The 20,796-nt window shown below is 41.2% G+C and overlaps 1 protein-coding gene across 1 annotated transcript; it reads left to right on the top strand.

Moving 5' to 3' along the window:
• Positions 1–8,260: 8,260 nt before the first annotated feature.
• On the top strand, positions 8,261–9,193 carry LOC117251087 (olfactory receptor 4B13-like). The gene has a single exon (XM_033617069.2). It carries the CDS (start codon positions 8,261–8,263, stop codon positions 9,191–9,193), a length of 933 nt encoding a protein of 310 aa, XP_033472960.2.
• The last annotated feature ends 11,603 nt before the right edge of the window (positions 9,194–20,796 follow it).

Below are 20,796 nucleotides of genomic sequence, written 5' to 3'. Positions count from 1 at the left end.
CTCAAGGTTCTGTATCAGGACCCATATTGTTTTCTATTTATGTCAACAATCTGTGTGAAAACTTACCAAATGCTAAGTACCACTTATATGCCGACGATAATTTATTGTTGTTCTCCATCTGCTGGAAGTGCTCTTAATCTCTTACAGTCCGCGTTTGATGTTGTTCAGTCCTGGTAACATAAACTGAAGTTGGTCTTAAATGCAGAGAAGTCCAAAGTCATGTTGTTTTCAAATGCCAGACTACCAGTAATGCTTCCAAACATTGTAACTTCCCAAGGTAATGCAATTGAACAAGTTACAAGTACTTAGCTTTTATCATTGATAGCCAATTATCCTTTAAAGGTCATATTGCCAATCTGGTCTCTAAGCTTAAGATAAAGTTTGGTATTTATTTTCAGAACAAATCTTGCTTTTCCTTTGCAACCAGGAGATATCTTGTGTCAGCTACCTTTTTGCGTCTTTTGGACTATGGTGATATATTGTATATCAATGCCTCTGCCCAATGCTTGCGGTCTTTGGATACTGTGTACCATTGTGCATTGCGTTTTGTTACAGGTTGTAAACATCTCACCCACCATTGTAACCTCTATGCAAAAGCTGATTGGACTTCTCTATGTGTACGCAGGCGTTCCCACTGGCTGAACTTTATTTAGAAAACCCTCCTGGGCCTGGCCCCTAGCTATCTGAGCACTTACATTTGTAGAAGCCAAAGCCATGGCCTGTTCTCTCATGACGCTCTGCGATTGACTGTTCAGAGCGTCAACACTGCGAAGGGAAAAAAAGCTTTTAAATATGCTGCCTCTTCAGACTGGAACGCTCTCCAAGAGGACTTAAAATTCCCTGACCTGATTTCTCATGATGCTTTCAAAGAAATCCTAAAGGACCTGGAGCTTGAAAGTTGTGGGAAGTGTTCTTGCACTTTAACTCCTATATTACCAATGCACTCCTGAAACTCTTTATTTTTTATCATTTCTGTGTGTATGAAACCTGAATGCTATGTGTTTTTATTGTGTGCTGCCCTCTTGGCCAGGTCACTCTTTCTTTTAATCTCAACGAGTTTTCACCTGGTTAAATAAAGTTTCAATTAAAAAACACAGCTCGTTGGTGCTTCGATTTTTTTTTCACCAGAGGCTGCGACAATGTGTTTTCTTAAGAAAGGAGTACAGTTGAACGGACAGTGGTGATCTTGCTTCAACAGTTCGTGCTGAATTAACTACAGCTACACAGGTAAGTCTACCGGCAGCCCCGCTGGGCTCGCCTGGTTCATTGATACATACTCCACTGCATTGTTAGTAGGGCTGTCAAAATTGCTCAAAAATGACATTCGAATATTCCTTCTAAAAATAACTCATAGGTTCGAACCATTCGAATATTTTTTTTTCCCGCATTATGACCGCAAGAGGGCAAACTAATACAAGGAAACATACTTGTATATGTATTAATACAAGGAAACATAATTACTTGTATGTATTTTTATTTTATCAAAAAATTCTTTGAAAACATTTACATACCTACACATTAAAACGCACAAAACAATTATCTATAACATTACGTTATAAATGACCGCGGACCTCTCGCTCGTCCCCCCTCTCTGATCCGTGACCACAACACTCGCGGAAGCGCTGCGAATAGCCTCGAAGCACTGGACCGTGACTGGCTCGCGCCCTGCAGCGATCGTTTCGGCATCTGGTCTATTTTCTGCGCGAGCCGCGAGCGAATGTGTCAAGCCGGGTGACGGAGACAACAGCTGGGAGCAGAACCGCTTGTCGACCAGGCTGGAGAAATGCGCATCTGATGCCAACGCCCACTCGCAAAGAGGACAGCTGCAGTGGTGTTTTTTTTTTCTCCACAATTGAATATCAATTTTCACATTCGAAGGTCCATTTTTTTTCAAATTCGAATTTAAATTCGAATTTAGAATATTCGTTGACAGCCCTAATTGTTAGCTCTCTGCTCTCAGAGAAATGCAACAGCAACAGTGAGTAAGTACACCGTTGGGTGGAAGAGTAATAGGTAGTTATTTGTTAAAGTGATTAATCAGTGCTTGATCTCGCTAATACTGTGAGATAGCTTTTGTGTTGAGTGTTGGACGCATGCTTCGACATGCCCCAGTTCAAGTTAAGTTTGTTAACTTATGTATGGCTCCCCCCCACGCGGAGGGTGGTCATGATCAATGCCCTGTGTAGGAGCACCACCTTTAGAAAATGTTTGCACTCGTAATAAATTTAGGGGCACCACCCTCCTATGGAGGGAAGCGACTAATCAAACTATGTCAGTACATTTATCAATAATGAATCAATCTCAATACCTGGGTTATGAATTCTCTATACAGTGATCTTAGTTCCTGCTCAAAAGAAATATCCGCAGACAATGACTTGGTAATAAATGAAGATGTATTTAGGCTAAATTTTTAACAACTGAGTAATAGTAAATGAGGATGATATGAAATGACACAAAATCAACAGTATGTATAAATAGCTTAAGGTAAGAGGTAACACTTTTGTCAGTTATTTAGTTTGGCGATAGTGAGAGAGAGTATGTGACTATAGCTAAATTGGGGACGCAGGGATGCGCATCAACTCTTATCACAACACAGCGGCTGCATCAGGTGAGGGGGATTTGGCCTACTTTGAGAAGAGATGACTCAGACGGACGTTTCTCGGGGACCCTGAACTGCCGCTGGCAACTCCCAGCTTTACTTCGCGGCCTTCCAGCAGGGTGATACAAACTGGAATGCAGCAGTGTGGGGTGGTGAAGCCTGAAGGCGGTGTCCTTTAGGTGGTCCTCACACATCGGTGATTTTAGGCAGCGGAAAGCCTCTTGGTTCGGCAAAGAGCCCCTGCTCTGCAGACACTTGGACAAGTGGCTGGCAGGCGCTGGATCCGATGAATCTTTGATGGAGTTGCAGGCTGAACAGAAACTCATCTATTTAGCTGTGGCTACTCGCTTATAATAAAGTTGAAAACAATCTTATCAGCCATTCGATATTATTATCAAAGTTATTATCAACGCATAGAAAAAATGTTGCAATCGGCTGGCTTTGTCGCTTGTTACTGAAGGCACAGATAAAAAGAATGGAAACTCAGGCCAGACAAAACAATCCTGGACATATAGAGAGAAACTTAAAGGTTTAAAATAATTTCCATCGTACAAAAAGAAAGGGTTATGCAGGAACCAAGTTTAAGAGCGTAACGGGTTAAGGCATAAAGAGTATAACTAGAAGGAGGGACGGCAAAAGAAAGGAAAAGAAAAAGTAAAAAGTAAAGAAAACTAACAGGAAAGAAAGAAAGAGAAAGTAAAAAGTAAAGTAGAAGAGTGGAGATGCGCCAAGCTCAATAGTTTTATCTGACCAGCTTGAGTGGGCGTGTTTGAGGCAAGACAGGTCTCTTAGTTTAGACATTACTTTATTTCAGAGGAAACTTAATGAACTTTAATGAAACTTTATTTTGTGAGATTATATACTTTAACATGTTATGCGTGATAGACACATACTCTTCCCATTATGGTCAAAATCAGCTCTTAACATCAAATTAAATTTAATATGATTATTATACCGCATATATTAGCGAAACACAAGTATAAATGTTTCCTGCACAAACACTACAAACTAGTTTGCCATTACGTCAACATTAGGGGTGTAATGGTACACAAAAATCTCGGTCACGGTTCGGTTTTTTTCGGTACAGTAATGAAAAAAATAGACAACTATTAAATATCTTTTACTTATTGGTAACCTTATTAAAACATACCACCACAGCAGTTAACTCTTTTTACACAATTTTTGAATGAAACAAATATATATAAAATCCTGCTTTTTCACATTGTTTGAATGAAAATAGAAATATAAAAGTGAAAAATAAAATCCTGCTGTTTTTTTAACACATTTTTTGAATGAAAAATATAAATATAAATTTCTGTTTTAACAGTTTTACTCAATTAAAATAAAAGGTATAGTGCAGCTGGTCAGCTTTAAGCCTGCTCAGATTCAGTTTTACTAGGAACTTACTTAGCTTTCCCACTTTGTTAAAGTGCAGTAAACAAAACATGCTTATATCTAAAGTGCAGCTTAAACAATTTTACTCAACTCCAATGGCGTTGATTATTTCTTTTCAAATAAAACAAAATAAAATAAAATAATATCCTGCGCCCAATAATTCGGTACAGGGTCATGCCGAACCGAAAGTCGCGTACCGAACAGTTCGACACAAATACATGTACCGTTACGGCCCTAGTCAATATACTAAATGAGAAAGCACATATTAATAAAGACAAGTTGATTAATCAATCCAACTATATTTTAACTCGAAATATAATATGGGATTCCTTACGGGAACCTTCTTAACTATCGTCACAAGATGGCAGTATGACTCCATGTTAAATAAGGGAATAAACACATGAAATTATAACTCACTAATACTATGATCTACAAGAGTGGAAAAAACACACTTCAACAAACAAACAAGGATTATGCACAGTTACAATGTTAGAACATGGAAGTTGGTTACAAAAGGTCTCTGCTCAGGAATGCATACTAAGTTTACGACTCGCATGGATTCCTAATCTCATCTTCACACGGGTGCGAGTCAGATGGAGCTGGAGTAGCTCACATGGATGTGACATAGGGGAGAATAGGTGTTGAACTTAAAAGCATAGTTAATGACCTTGGGTCTGGCAGTTAATTTGGCAGTGTTGTCAAACGCTGGATTTTTTTCAGGATGTTAATCAGAAACTTAGATCTGGAGGGTTTCCAATTGACACCTTTACCACTCTTGATGCCAGGATGACGGTGAAAGAGTTCCTTAAGAATGAGGTGAAACGGCCAAAGCAATAAACATTTGACCCTCGGAGTGGCCCATCACACCCCTGTCTATTTACTTTAGGTTTGGGGAGAGTTCAGAAAGGCTGTTCCTCCTACACCTGCCTGGGGCTTGAGCACCTTAGGGCAGGCGTGTCTGACAACCCCTGTATGAGCTATAGGTTTATGCCACTGTCAATACAGATGGCTAGACTTGCTGAGAGATAGAAAATGATACTGAACTGCCGTCTGCTAGCATGGCTAATCCAGCAGCATCAAGGAGACGCAGCACACCCTCACATGGTCCTCCTAAAAAACTAAGAAAGGTGGACACTTTGGCTCTTTAGATTGGCACTCTCTCATCTGAATGTGCCCAGATTAAAGAGCTCCTACTCAATCTTCAGCCTGATAACAGGAGGCCAGCTCCCAGTGGTGACTCCTCCACAAGATATTGGCTTGTCAAGAGGATGATGTGCTATCTACTGCAGCATCCTGCAGTTTGCTTACAGATAAGGAGGAAGCACAAGATGTGAACAGAGACACAGCTTCCATGACCTTGGAGGCTTTTTCACAAGGGTCCGATACTGGGTCATTGCATGGATCTGAAGTTGGTGGTGCCACAGTGAAGCCAGCTATTAGGATGGCTTTAGCACGCCTGGGACTGGATGAATCTCCTGTGGCAGCAGCTCCTTCAAGTGCTTTTTTCAGGTAGACGCCACAGCCCTCTGCCTTCTTTGTTCCTCCTTCTAAACCTTATATTGAGGAGCTCCATAAGTGTTGGGCAGACCCTAAGTGGTTTTCTCATCACACCAGTGATTGCAGGAACTTGGCTGCTAGGGCAGGAGGTGGGTAGTTATGGGTTAGACCGTATGGACCCACTTGGGCCTACCATTGCCTCTTTAATAGTTTCCCCAGATGAGGCTCCTAGACCTGATACATGCTGTCCTCGTCCTCAGTGTCGATTGACAGATGATCTCCTTGCTAAGAGTTATGATATAGCAGTATACATTAGGCGTCTTGGTAACGCCCTTTCTCACCTCATCCTGGCCTTGTCTGAAATCTGGTGCAGACTCTTCTGCCCAGACCCTTAGTGATGCGTCCCTTCAGACTTTTGCCTTAATGTCTAGGGAGCTTGGAAGGTTGATGTCAACAGTGACACTGGCTCGCTGCCAGGTGTGGCTAGCACAGTGCCCCCTGTCGGAGGCATGTCGTCGCACCCTTCCAGTGGTTCCAGGTCAGATCTTTGGGCCCAGGGCTCAGCAGGCACTGGATCACAGTGCACAGACAGATCAGGCGAGGCAGAGGTTTGCTGGTCTGGAGTCCCTTGCCTTCCAGACACAGCCACTCCCATCCACCTGCTCGCCCAGGTGGACAGACTAGAACCTCTTGCAATACAGGGCACTATGATCAGTGCCAGCGTGCTTCTTCTTGGCAAACCTTCCAGGTGCCAAGAGGACTTGCCCCCAGTGGTTGTCGCCCCAAAGGCTCTAGGAGCTGGGGGGGTCAAATCTGAGGTCAGAGGGACCGGTGTTGGACGCTTCTCCTAGCAGCAACTCAGCTTCTGGGAGAGGGAGACCACAGACCCTTGGGTGGTGTCCACACTGTCCAGGGGATACACATTACAGTTCTGATGCCAGCCACCCGCTTTCTGTGGGGTCAGAATGTATGTGGTAAAAGACCCTGCAAAATCTCTGGCCCTCAGCCAGGAATTGGCATCCCTCTTAGAAAAAGACATCATCGTTCCTGTAGAATGGCATACACGGCGCAGTGGGATTTATACAGTGTATTTATTAATTTCGAAGAAGGATGGCGGGTTTCATCCAATCCTGGATCTGAGGGGTTTAAACAAATTTTTAAAGGTTCTGCCATTCCGAATGTTACAGATGGCACTTAGTGACAGAGGGGGCCTGGTTTTTGTCAGTAGATCTCAAGGACGCCTATTTTCACGTGCCTATTGCACCACACCACAGACATTTTCTGAGGTTTGCGTTTCAGGGACAGGCCTACCAAGTCAAAGTGTTGCCATTTGGTCTTTCACTGGCCCCTCGCATATTCACAAGGTGCGTCGCAATGTGAGCCAGCTGGGCCTTACAGTGAACTTCAACAAGAGCAAAGTTACACCCAGTCAGAGGGTGGATTACCTGTGCATGACACTCGACTGACAGCTAATGAGAGGCTTTCTTTCCCAAAAGAGGTTGGAGGTTATTCTGCAACTTATACGTTGCTTCCAGAGGGGCACTCAGATGTGGTGGGAATGATTTGGAACAGATATGGCAGAGCAGATGTGGACGTTTCTCTCTAAAGACTATGCGGTCTTTTGAAGCCACAGGACAAGAAGTTTCGTTTGGCTTGACAGGCATTTATAAGAGGTTCTTCAGGTTGGTCTCACAAGGATGCAATCACCATTAGGGCTTTCAAAAGCACCATGAAATTGAGTTCGAATATTTTAGAATTAATTTAGTAGAGTACGTATAATTATTCGAATTTATTATTATTATTTTATTCTATTTATTTTTTTTAGAAAAAAAACACAAAAAATAAAATGCTTATTGCTGGTGCAATATGAACGTGACACTTGGATGAAAACACCCGTTCTGACCTCACTGAAGTGCCAGGTATGACCAACTTCTGCCTCGCTATATGAGCAATGTTTGGATACTTGGTGGCTCATTCTGATAACATTTCATCTCTTCTTCAAAAAGGGTAGGCAGGGAGGCAGCAGGTGCAACACTCCCTGTATGTCTCCCTGAACAGGTCACACATCGCAGTGGGTGGTGTAGGCGCAGCAGGCTTCTCCGTCGGCGCCTCTCCCTCTGTCGCTGCGTCCCTCTCTGGCCCGGCTTGTGTGCAAACCGTCTCCGCCCGAACTGGATTCGCCGTGTTATACAACATTATTAATAGTATTAATTAGTTATTAATGATATTCGAATTATCAAATTTAGGTTCGAACTTATAAAAAATATATATATTCGAATATATTTAGAACTTCAATTTTTTTTTGACAGCCCTAATCACCATACGGCTGTGTTCAACAGAGTGTATTGACTGAAAAGGAACAAAAATATAGCCTTGGTCTTGGGTCAGTTTCAAGTCTCAGATTCTGCAGTATCAGGCAGGTTAAGTCAGGTCGGGTGTGAAAGGTATGAGTACAGGCCAGTTCTTGGTCTTATTTTTAGGCCTGTGTAGAACTCTAGTTTGGATACAACAGCAAGCTTGAAAAAATAACATTGGTGGAAACTTCTGCAGTCCTAGTGCTTTTGGGTTTTGTGTTGCTCACTGCTTTGCATTGCCTGTACAGTAAATTGCTGCACACTGAAGAGAGAAGCTCTTTCTGAATGTTGATTGGCTGATTTGGTCCTCAGCTCGTGTTGCTGTATTCAGACAAGATATTAATAACAGTGAGATAAGGGAAAAGTCACTATGGAGGTACACAACACAGAACAAAATGTAGCTTTTCTCACCAGGATGGATAATGTCTCTCTAATAACACTGTTTGTACTTTCAGGTTTAAATGAGACAACGAACCACCGAGCTGTTCTCTTCTCCCTCACTTTACTGTGTTACCTTTTCATTTTGCTGGCAAATGTTGCTCTTATTGTGATCATCATCTTGGATAAGAACCTGCATGAACCAATGTACATTCTATTGTGTATGTTTTGCATGAATGGGCTTTATGGGACAGCAGGTTTCTACCCCAAGTTCCTCTGGGATCTGCTTTCTCCTGTTCATGTTATCTCTTATGCTGGATGCCATGTTCAGGCTCTGGTAATGTATTCATTTGCCAGCACTGATCTGTCTATTCTTGCAGTCATGGCATATGACAGATATGTGGCTATATGTCGACCTCTAGACTACCACTGTATTATGTCAAAGCAAAGACTCTTAATGTTAGTGTGTTTCTCCTGGTCAGCACCTTTTTGCATTGTGGGCATAAATGTTATTCTGACATCTAGATTAAAGTTATGCAGCCCATTTATCACCAGACTTTTTTGTGTGAATTGGATTATTGTTAAACTTGCTTGTTTCCCAGCTGACACTATGGTTAACGGTATTGTTGCATACATTAGTATAATCATCTATGTCTTCCATGGTTTCTTTATAGTTTGGTCCTATATGTATCTCATCAAAACATGTGTGAATTCAATAGAAAACAGGAGGAAGTTCATGCAAACATGTGTGCCACATTTGACCTCCTTACTCACCTTCCTTGTAACAATAGTTTTTGATGTCATGAACATGCGGTTTGGTTCAAAAGATTTACCTCAGACTGTTCAAAACTTTATTGAAATACAATTTCTTGTCATACCCCCCATTATAAATCCTCTCATTTATGGTTTCAAATTGACAAAGATTCAGAACAGATTTCTGCATGTTATTACTTTTAAAAACAAATATTAAGTTGATTTTAATTAATGAATTAAAATGAAATATGCATTGCTTAACCAGCTGGCTGTTTTGCTTATGAGTTAAATCATCAGACTGAAGAATGGAGGTTTTGTACATTTACCAAATGTTAGCTATGTGTTGAAGGATGTCTTTTAAGCTGAAAATTTAGCCTGGAAATTTTAATGCATTTATGAATGTAGAATGTTTTTTACCTTCAAGATTTAGGCTGCATTCTAAAATAATAATAATAATAAAAAAATGATGATATTATAAAATATATACTTTCTATAAGCATTTTCTTTTGTTCATTTACTTAATTCACATTTACCCAAGTTTGCTTATTGTACAGTGGTTTACACTGTTGTGTGTACACATCTCAGACAACACACTTCACTCTATAAATAAATATAATAAGATCTGGAAATATATCATCCTATATTTGTAACATATTTGTCATGAACCTGCTTCTGAATAAACATACACAAATGAAACACTTAGTGGATTGTTTATTTGGAACATTTTCTGCAGGATACAAGAGGCCTTCCTCAGGATGTTTGTGGCCTTGTGTCTGTGTCTGTATCCCAGTATCCCAGCCTCCCATGTTCCAGGAGGGTTTTTAACTCAAATATGATGGTGTGGCAGTAAACTACAATGAAGTTATAGTACTGAAAATGGTTTGAAACAGTTGTTCCAGTCCACATGTTGACATCTGCTGGCCACTGTTTTGTACTACATCTGTATGGACTGATCTAAGGTAACATACCATGAAACTGTGATGACTAACAGAATAACAGACCTGGATTAGTCAGTGTGAGTCTGAAAATTGTTGGCAGCAAACTCTATATTGAAGAATAAAACATGCATTCAGAGGGTAAATGATCTATGTTCCCTCCCATCTTCACGTCTCTGTGCTCAGATAAATAGCATCCCCTTCTGGCAAACTGGATCAACATTGAACTGACATCCAATTTAAATAATTTGAGGCGTTATAAATACAATGGCAGACACAGCAGGGATGTAAACCCATCTTATTATAGTGTGCTCTGAATTAACTATATGCCTATATCAACTTTTTAGATTTTCAACTTATGTATCTGATAACTTTTTTTACCAAATGTTAGTATCTACTTTTACATCTTCACTAGGGCTGTCAAAAGCACCATGAAATTGAGTTTGAATATTTTCAAATTAATTTAGTAGAGTTTGTATAATTATTCGAATTTACTATTATTATTATTATTATGATTTTTTTTTTTAACAAAAAAAACCCACAAAAAATAAAATGCTTATTGCTGGCGCAATATGAACGTGACACTTGGATGAAAACACCCGTTCTGACCTCACTGAAGTGCCAGGTATGATCAACTTCTGCCTCGCTATTTGAGCAATGTTTGGATACTTCAGTGCGTAGTTTTCCACCACAAGAGTGAATCCTGGTCGGCTCATAGTGGTGTCTCATTCTGATAACGTTTTATCTCTTCTTCAAAAAGGGTAGGCAGGGAGGCAGCAGCAACACTCCCTGTATGTCTCCAGGAACAGGTCACACATCGCGGACAGCGCAGTGGGTGGTATTGGCGCAGCGGGCTTCTCCATCGGTGCCTCTCCCTCCGTCACTGCATCCCTCTCTGGCCCGGCTTGTGCGCGAGCCGTCTCCACCTGAATGGGATTCACTGTGATATACAACATTATTGATAGTATTACTTAATTATTAATGATATTCGAATTATCAAATTTAGGTTCGAACTTATAAAAAATATATATATTTGAATATATTTCGAACTTTGAATTTTTTTTGACAGCCCTAATCTTCACTGACAAGCAGTGTTGGGCAGTAACGCGTTGTTAGTTAGTTAGTCAGTAACTCGTTACAGTAACGCCGTTAGTTTTGGCAGTAACTAATACTCTAACGCATTAGTTTTTAAATTCAGTATCTCAGTTACCTTTAAAGGGCCAGTGTGTAAAATGGGTTGAAAACAGTGACATCAGTGGTCAAATTCTAGATTGCAGGGCTCACTCGCTCACCCCTCCCGTTGGGTAAATGACGGTGGCCTTGTAGGGACAAAAAGCCTTGTGCACGAGTTTTTCGGGAGTAGGTCTATCTAGCGATGAGGTGAATATTTATTTAGAAATCTAAACCATGTTACGATATTGTAATGAATCCCTCACGAGCAGGAGACCAGAGGAGTGTTCGGGAAAAAGGCCAGTTTATTTGAGCACTCCAAAAACTCCAGTAACACTCCAGGGGGTAAAAGACTCCGTCCCAAACTCTGACTCTTCTAGCGTAACACACACACTCCATACACACATTTTCGTTTACCATGCCAAGTGGGGACCCCCTCCCCTCTCTGCTCCGCCAATCTCCAGCCCGCACACTGACTGACAGCGTAGCCTGTAAACAGAGCTCAGCTGTTTATTTAGCCTAGCAATATCTCCGGACAATAGCAGCTGCAATGGACGACTTTGAACGCGATTTTGAAGAGTTTCTTGTAGTGGACACAGACCCAGAGCCATACCTGTTTGAGCCGGAGCATACAGATGAGGAACTCCATGTGTTGGATGCTGAGCGGGCGAGAAGAGAGGCTGAATGCACAGAATGGGATTCAGTGCTACCATCGCTGGGGAGATATATCATCAGGAGGAAAGCGCCGCAGAGAGTGCATCACAAGGAGTGAAGTTGCATCTTCTTTTCCTCGCAGATGACGGTTCGGGTTCATTCTCTCCTGTTGCGTGGTAAGTGTGGTCAATTCGCAAACTTTATAACTAAAAAAACTTTTCACTACTCTCCATCGACAAACTACTAACACTCTCTGCTGTTTCCTCCTCCTTCTTCCTTCCTTCCACTGTCTTCGTTGGTTTATTTATACACGCAAAACACGTTCTCTGGCTGGCTGGATTGTCCGCTCGGTCTGCCGTACATACATGGCGGCACAAGATGGCGACCTCTCTAAAGCAAGGCCCTTGCTATATACAGTACAGGCCAAAAGTTTGGACACACCTTCTCATTCAATGCGTTTTCTTTATTTTCATGACTATTTACATTGTAGATTCTCACTGAAGGCATCAAAACTATGAATGAACACATGTGGAGTTATGTACTTAACAAAAAAAGGTGAAATAACTGAAAACATGTTTTATATTCTAGTTTCTTCAAAATAGCCACCCTTTGCTCTGATTACTGCTTTGCACACTCTTGGCATTCTCTCCATGAGCTTCAAGAGGTAGTCACCTGAAATGGTTTCCACTTCACAGGTGTGCCTTATCAGGGTTAATTAGTGGAATTTCTTGCTTTATCAATGGGGTTGGGACCATCAGTTGTGTTGTGCAGAAGTCAGGTTAATACACAGCCGACAGCCCTATTGGACAACTGTTAAAATTCATATTATGGCAAGAACCAATCAGCTAACTAAAGAAAAACGAGTGGTCAGTCAGTCCGGAAAATTGCAAAAACTTTAAATGTGTCCCCAAGTGGAGTCGCAAAAACCATCAAGCGCTACAACGAAACTGGCACACATGAGGACCGACCCAGGAAAGGAAGACCAAGAGTCACCTCTGCTTCTGAGGATAAGTTCATCCGAGTCACCAGCCTCAGAAATCGCAAGTTAACAGCAGCTCAGATCAGAGACCAGATGAATGCCACACAGAGTTCTAGCAGCAGACCCATCTCTAGAACAACTGTTAAGAGGAGACTGCGCCAATCAGGCCTTCATGGTCAAATAGCTGCTAGGAAACCACTGCTAAGGAGAGGCAACAAGCAGAAGAGATTTGTTTGGGCCAAGAAACACAAGGAATGGACATTAGACCAGTGGAAATCTGTGCTTTGGTCTGATGAGTCCAAATTTGAGATCTTTGGTTCCAACCGCTGTGTCTTTGTGAGACGCAGAAAAGGTGAACGGATGGATTCCACATGCCTGGTTCCCACTGTGAAGCATGGAGGAGGAGGTGTGATGGTGTGGGGGTGTTTTGCTGGTGACACTGTTGGGAATTTATTCGAAATTGAAGGCACACTGAACCAGCATGGCTACCACAGCATCCTGCAGCGACATGCCATCCCATCCGGTTTGCGTTTAGTTGGACGATCATTTATTTTTCAACAGGACAATGACCCCAAACACACCTCCAGGCTGTGTAAGGGCTATTTGACCAAGAAGGAGAGTGATGGAGTGCTGCGACAGATGACCTGGCCTCCACAGTCACCGGACCTGAACCCAATCGAGATGGTTTGGGGTGAGCTGGACCGCAGAGTGAAGGCAAAGGGGCCAACAAGTGCTAAACACCTCTGGGAACTCCTTCAAGACTGTTGGAAAACCATTTCAGGTGACTACCTCTTGAAGCTCATGGAGAGAATGCCAAGAGTGTGCAAAGCAGTAATCAGAGCAAAGGGTGGCTATTTTGAAGAAACTAGAATATAAAACATGTTTTCAGTTATTTCACCTTTTTTTGTTAAGTACATAACTCCACATGTGTTCATTCATAGTTTTGATGCCTTCAGTGGGAATCTACAATGTAAATAGTCATGAAAATAAAGAAAACGCATTGAATGAGAAGGTGTGTCCAAACTTTTGGCCTGTACTGTATATATATATATATATATATATATATATATAAGCAAAAGCATAATTATAAGGCTACGAAAACCAAACGAATTTTATAGCGATTATACACTTACATAAACATATTAATGGGTAGAATATTCAGATTCAGATTCAGATTGACAATAAACCATGCCAAATATTACACACTGGCCCTTTAACAAACAATGCGTTATTCTGTTATTTTTGGCCAGGTTTTGAAAGGGCACACAGCATGCAGTATTCCTTCACAAAATTAAGTTCCCTTTCACTAAAACATTTTAGCCCTAAACAATAAAAGATAGTCAAGTCAGATAGAGGTATATGAACAGTTCTTACCAGAGCTTCTTAATGAAACACGTCTCTCACCATCTCTGAAGTCACTGTCGACCTGCTGGCCTCACCACAGTGCTGTACATTAAGTGGCAGCGCTTCTGTAGATTTTTAGTCCCAGTAACGTTATATCCAGTGATGTGATATCCATTGTTATTCTGAGGAAGCTTTTGTTGTGGACAGACAATGGCTGCGGTGGGCAACAGACTCGACATCATCATGTAGCTCTTCAAATGTTCTCTTTAGCTCATTTTCCATATTTGTACCCAAGTAATGTTACCGTAGTTGTAAAACGTTTAAAACACAGAAGACGGCTGCATGTTTCCGATACCGTTCAATTGTTTTGTCAAGTTGTAGTCTAACAGTCCCTTGGTTAAACTCCAAACTAAAAACTTACTTTTCTCAGTAACACATTACTTTTTGGTTTAAAGGGATAGTGCACCCAAAAATGAAAATTCAGCCATTATCTACTCACCCATATGCCGATGGAGGCCCTGGTGAAGTTTTAGAGTCCTCACATCCCTTGCGGAGATCGGCGGGGGGAGCGGTTAGCACACCTAATGGTAGACGGCGCCCCAGACTAACGTCCAAGAACACAAAATTGAATCCACAAAGTATTTCCATACTGTTCATCCGTAGTGATCCAAGTGTGCTGCATCCGCGACATAAAAAGTTATTTCGAAAAACGTCATATGAACTCTGTTTTTAGCCTCACTGTAGTCTGTAGCTCTGACTGCTTCTCTGTGCTCTGCGCTCACGTGTGCGCGCTCAGGGCGATCGGTGATGCATGGTCTCTGAAGAGCAGCAGTCTCGTCAGTACTGATGTCCAGATTCTCAAGTGCAGGCACTGCCAATTCCCAGTCTGAGCAGCAAAGACTTTCCTCATCCGTTGGCATTGCTTTGCATTTGAAACAACTACACCACCAGGTTTCCAGTGCTCGACTCTGGTATTCTGCGGCTGGCTGAGGCTCATGAGCTGCTGCGGCTGCTTCGTCCAGTAGCCTGAGTTCCGTCCGTATAGACTCAAACAAATATGGCTCAACAAAGAAATGCTGTTCCTCCTCAATTTTCTTCAGACATGTTCGGCTGTCCTTTGCTAAAAGACCGTAGTGCAAATTATCTTTTAGCTCTGTGGTTACTGCTGTCTCCCCCTGCGGTGCACGTGTCACGTGATGTAAACATGGGTGAGCAAAGCTCATACTTTCGCTGGTCTCGCGCAAGCGCGCACACGTGAACGCGGAGCACAGAGAAGCAGTCAGAGCTACAGGCTACAGTGAGGCTAAAACAGAGTTCATATGACGTTTTTCGAAACAACTTTTTATGTCGGGGCTGCAGCACACTTGGATCACTATGGATGAGCAGTATGGAGATACTTTGTGGATTCGATTTTGTGTTCTTGGACGTTAGTCTGGGGCGCTGTCTGCCATTAGGTGTGCTAGCCGCTCCCCCTGCCGATCTCCGCAAGGGATGTGAGGGATGCGAGAACTTCACCAGGGCCTCCATCGGCATATGGGTGAGCAGATAATGGCTGAATTTTCATTTTTGGGTGCACTATCCCTTTAAGTAACTGATTTACTAACTGAATTATTTTTTAATGAAGTAACTAGTAACGGTAACTAGTTACTATTTTCAGTAACTAGAACAACACTGCTGACCAGTGGATGCTAGGTCAAAGAACCCCTGAGGATCATGTTCTGCCAGGACAGCTACAAGTTAATTTTAGTTGGCCTAAGGCCAAGTTAAATTTGGCAAAGCATCTTTTAGGTAACAGTGTGTACCTGACACCAAGGTATAAATACTGTCTCTCTGTTCACTTCATCACACACATAGCTTCTGCATGTAGCCATTGTTGATCCGAGCTCATAATAAACATGTATATTAAAAAAGAACTCCATGATCCGCCTCATCCTTGCATTCTCCAGATCACCACAGAAACACCTACTCTCACCAAACGTCAAGCAAAATGAAAATGTGTTGATTAAAGTATAACTAATTTTTTAAACCCGAGTAATTGTATTTTCTTTAAATGTTGAGGAAAATAAATTTGAGTTATTTCTTTGGAGTGCTGAATCTTGGTGGATTCTCAAAATTAAGGTTCTGTTTGGTCTGCTATTTCTTCCTGATAAGAATGATACTGTTTTTGGGTGTAATATTAACTGTCTCATAGTTTGTGTCCTGATAACCAAATGATTGAGGCACATACAATAAGACCTTAAAGTCCCTGGATCGATTTCATCTTTGTTGCATGTCATACATCTCTCTCTGCCATCGGTTCCTATCAGCCTCTTTGTCTGTCAACTGTCCATTGAAGGCGAAAAATTCCTCTATGTGTCTTTGTGTGTCATCATGGCAAAATGTGGTCCTGGAGCCACCTATTGTAGTGGTTTTGAGTATTTCGCCAGGTGTTTATACATCTGTCTGTGGGCAGATTTTGTTCCTGTGATAGCATCACAACCTTGTAAAATGCAGACGTGAAACTTGAACTTTGAGGAGTTGTAATTAGCGCTCTGGGCCCAAAAAATCAGGCCTGACCCTACATGAGCCCACATAGTGTCTTTCCAAGCCCAAGCCTGTACCTCGGCAGCAGTCTTGGGCCCGAGCCTGAATAAAAACCTGAATGTCCACTGAGAAAACGCCCGACAAGCTGTGCCTTGTCTACGAGGATGGTCATCATCACTGAACCCCTAATTTTACGGTTATTCTCATGAAGCTTTAATGAACACGTCCAGGTCATATTTTACAAAAACAACACTTAATTATTATTAGTTAATAATTTTCCCATAAAGAGGGTGAAGTACACTGTAGGGATAAATGTTTTATAGTTTTAATATAATTTTCATATTTATTCAACATAATATCCCGATGAATTCTCATTATCGAAATGTGTCCAGATCCATTATTGTATCGGTTTTTTAATTCTCTAAAAAAATCCATTTTGTATAAATAAAAAAAATTATGCAGTGTTATGTAAAAGTGTCTATATTTATGAGCAATAGGGATATTTTTGATGTATAACAATAATTTATTTTATTGAAAATTACTGTGTCCGCACAAAAAGTTCCTCATCACCGCAACACAATTTCATCTGCCTATAAAAAGTGTACTGTCCCTTTAAATTGACAAGCAGTCCCATGATGCATCACTTGAGACAGAAGGTTCAAAATGGACACAAGGTTAGTTTCTTTTTGTTCTCTCACATTATGAAATTTTTATAAATGTCTTAGAATCTTCCTCCTGTTACACTGTCGATTATCATTACCGATATGGGGTAATAATCTATACTTTTAAAAATATATTGCATTGTTTTTGTGTAATAGTAAAGATAATTTACAACTTCAACGTGTGGCAAAGGTAGCGGTTGTGTAGCATGCTAGCATTCATGCTATATGCTAACTTAGCAAAGAGCGTCTCATTACCATTACTCATGTTTCTCATTACTGCGTACTTTTAAGGCTCATATCGGTAATGAGAAGTTATGTTGCGGTAATGAGACACTCATAGTTAAGTGCTAAGGCTAGCATAATGCTAACCTTTGAGCTTAAAATAACATTCATAAATGGACAGTTAACTGTTGTTTTAATTAATATTTTATGAACTTCTTACATTACTATGTAATAACTATGTTATTACTCGATTACTCAATTGTAATTACTTAACTCTGAATAGCTAGCATGCTCCACGCCCTTTTTACTGATCATGTTGAATGTTTTTTGTGACTGTTGCCAAGACTGACAGACAACCAGTGCAAGAAGACTGCAGCCAAAGCTAGGGTTAGGAAGCACGAACGTCTGGAAGAATACAGGAGAAAGGAAAGAGAGAGGTATATGTTAGTTATAGTAAGGGAAGATGTCATAGGGATGAGCAAGTACACTATTATCTGTATCTGTTCAACCGATTCAATCTAATCTAAACAAAATGTATCCGTACCTGTACCTGGAATGGGTGGGACTTAACCCAGATGTGGGTGGTGCTTAAACAGGAAGTTATTAATTAAGTCTGAAATTGATATGATCAGAAATTGCCATATTTGTTGTTTATTAGAAAACTATTTACAGAACCGTCCAGAAATTGAGCTTCAGAGCAATGTTTTTGATCACGAGAGGATTTTTTTTTTTATAAACTTGAATGAATAAACTAAAGATGATACTGGATACTTGTTTCAGTAGAGTACTCGCTCAACCCCAATGTCATCACACTGATTATATTTCCGCTCTTGTATCACATCCACATTTGTATTTAATCTATTCATATTTAATAAACGCAATATTGCTGTTTATTAGTTACTGTTGAATCTTTTTGTTACTATTGTACAATGCTTTTTAGTGCAAGTACTGACACTGAGTCACTGATATTTCATTTTTGTAGGTATCGAAAGCGCAAATCTGAGGGTAAACTAAAATCTGCCAGTGACCTGGATGCAAAAGAATCAAAGAGGCAACAAAAAAAATGGAGACAAAATTCTGCGAAATATTACAGAAAAAAGAAGACCTTAAGAGATGTTTTAGATCTCACCCCACCCTCGATCACTGATGACACTGACGTACAGCCTGGACCACCACGCAGGGTCTTACATCGTATCTCAGAAAATGGTCAAAATCACAGAGCTCATGAAGGTCCTTCACCAGTAATCTCCCCAAGAACATCAACAACAAAAAGAAACAGGGCTGCTGCATCCATGCTTAGAGCCAAACTCAAAAAAACAAAAAAAAAATCCTTGGAAATGAAAGACAGAGAAATAGACAGGCTTAGAAAGCAAATAAAGCGAATGAAAATGAGAAAGTTAGAAACTAAAACAAGGAATAAGCCTACAACAGTCTGTTCATCCATCAATAGGAGACAACTGATGGGAAGTGCCATAAGAACCTTCTTTCATCATGATGATGTATCCATGATTGTGAATGGGAAAGCAGGAGAGATCAGGCGAAGTGAGCAGGTGTTCCGGAGAGGGTTTCTCTGTGACACTATAAAGAACCTTCACAAACGTTTTCTGATGGAGAATCCAAGCAGGAAGATTTCTCGTGTTCAGTTTTTCAAGTGCCGCCCTTTCTGGATCTCTAGTCCAACACTACTGGACAGGGAAACGTGTGCATGTAAAATTCATGAGAATTTTTAGGGTAAAATAAAGAAGTTACACCAACTGGGATTTGCAGGTGTATCATCTTGTTTAGATGTGGTTGATTTTGTGGTGTGTGAGAGAAGGAACATGGATTGCATATACAGGCGATGCAAAGATTGCAAAAGCAAGTCATTCTCCCCAATGCTGGATCCAAATACAAAACACAACATAGTCCAGTGGAAGGAGTGGGTGAGCAGGTCCACACCTATCACTAAAAAAGGGGAAAATGGATCAACTGTTCAAATAGAGGTCAAGACAACCAGCCTTGAAAAATGCTCTGCCTCCATTGAGAAGCTTGTGAGTCTTACTGAAGAATCGCTTCCTTGCTTCTGTAAACATACATACAACATTAAACATCAATTTGAGCATATCCAGATCTTGAAGTCAAACCTGCAGGAGGATGAAGCTGTAGTTCATGTAGACTATAGTGAAAATTACAACTGTAAATGGAACAAGGAGATCCAGGAGGTCCACTTTGGAGGATCACACAGACAGGTGACACTCCACACAGGGGTGCTCTATCTGAGTGGAGGAAGACTAGAATCATCTTCTTTGGTGGCAGACTGCCTCAGACATGATGCTGCTGCAACATGGGCACACCTGGACCCAGTTTTAGAGCACCTCCGAAGTCACTACCCTGCTGTCACCAAGGTCCACTTCCTGTCTGATGGGCCTACCTCACAGTACAGGAACGAAACTGCCTTCTACCTGGCTTCAACTGTGCCATTCCTCAAAGGTTTCAGTAACATTACTTGGAACTTCACTGAGGCCTCACATGGAAAAGGAGCACCTGATGGTGTTGGGGGTGCTCTGAAGAACCTTGCCGATTGGATTGTGGCACGTGGGACTGATATACCGGACATGAGAGCACTCATCACAAATCTGAGACAGCATTCTGGTGTGAGAATATTTGAAGTCACAGAGGAGGAGATTCTCAAAAGCTCTGAGTTGTTTCCTCCCTCACTCAAACCTGTGCCTGGCACAATGAGCGTGCACCAGGTAAGTTCTCACTATGCTTCATATCCTACTCTGTTTTCCATACTGAACCTGAAAGATGATCAAAATTTGTTTGTTTTTTTTCAATGTTTTTTTTTCCTCTGTTCACAGCTCATTGCAAAGGAAGCAGGCTGCATCAGGGTTAGAGATGTCTCCTGCTTCTGCAAAAGCTGGTGTGACTGCTTCTCTTCAAGAGAATTAAGATTGTCCTGTTCGCATAACAGTGGAGCGGAAAAGGAGGGAGCAAATACAGACGCACGAACAATTGAAGTTGGGACATGGGTTCTGGTGAACTATGACGGAGACCTTTTTCCAGGCATTGTTACACAGGTAAGTCAAATTACAAAGCTCACATATAAAGGTAATGCATGCTGTATATTCAAATTGGAAGATAAATAAATGTAGTTAAATAGAATGACATGTCTGGTTTAATAAGTGTTCATGCATTGTGTCATTACTGCTGACAAATTCATTTCCAATAACAATAAAACAGAAATAATTAAAATCTGTTAAATGCTGTGTTTAACATACAGATTGTTGCTGAGCAGTACGAGGTGGACACAATGTACAGGGCAGGACCGAACAGGTTCTTCATCCCAATA

This window comes from Epinephelus lanceolatus, chromosome 14 (assembly GCF_041903045.1).
Source record: "Epinephelus lanceolatus isolate andai-2023 chromosome 14, ASM4190304v1, whole genome shotgun sequence".
Taxonomy (NCBI): domain Eukaryota; kingdom Metazoa; phylum Chordata; class Actinopteri; order Perciformes; family Serranidae; genus Epinephelus; species Epinephelus lanceolatus.
This window is presented reverse-complemented; position numbering and strand designations above follow the sequence as displayed.

Excerpts from the sequence above, each read along its gene's own strand:
- LOC117251087 (XM_033617069.2), top strand. The coding sequence starts at position 8,261 with ATGGATAATGTCTCTCTAATAACACTGTTTGTACTTTCAGGTTTAAAT.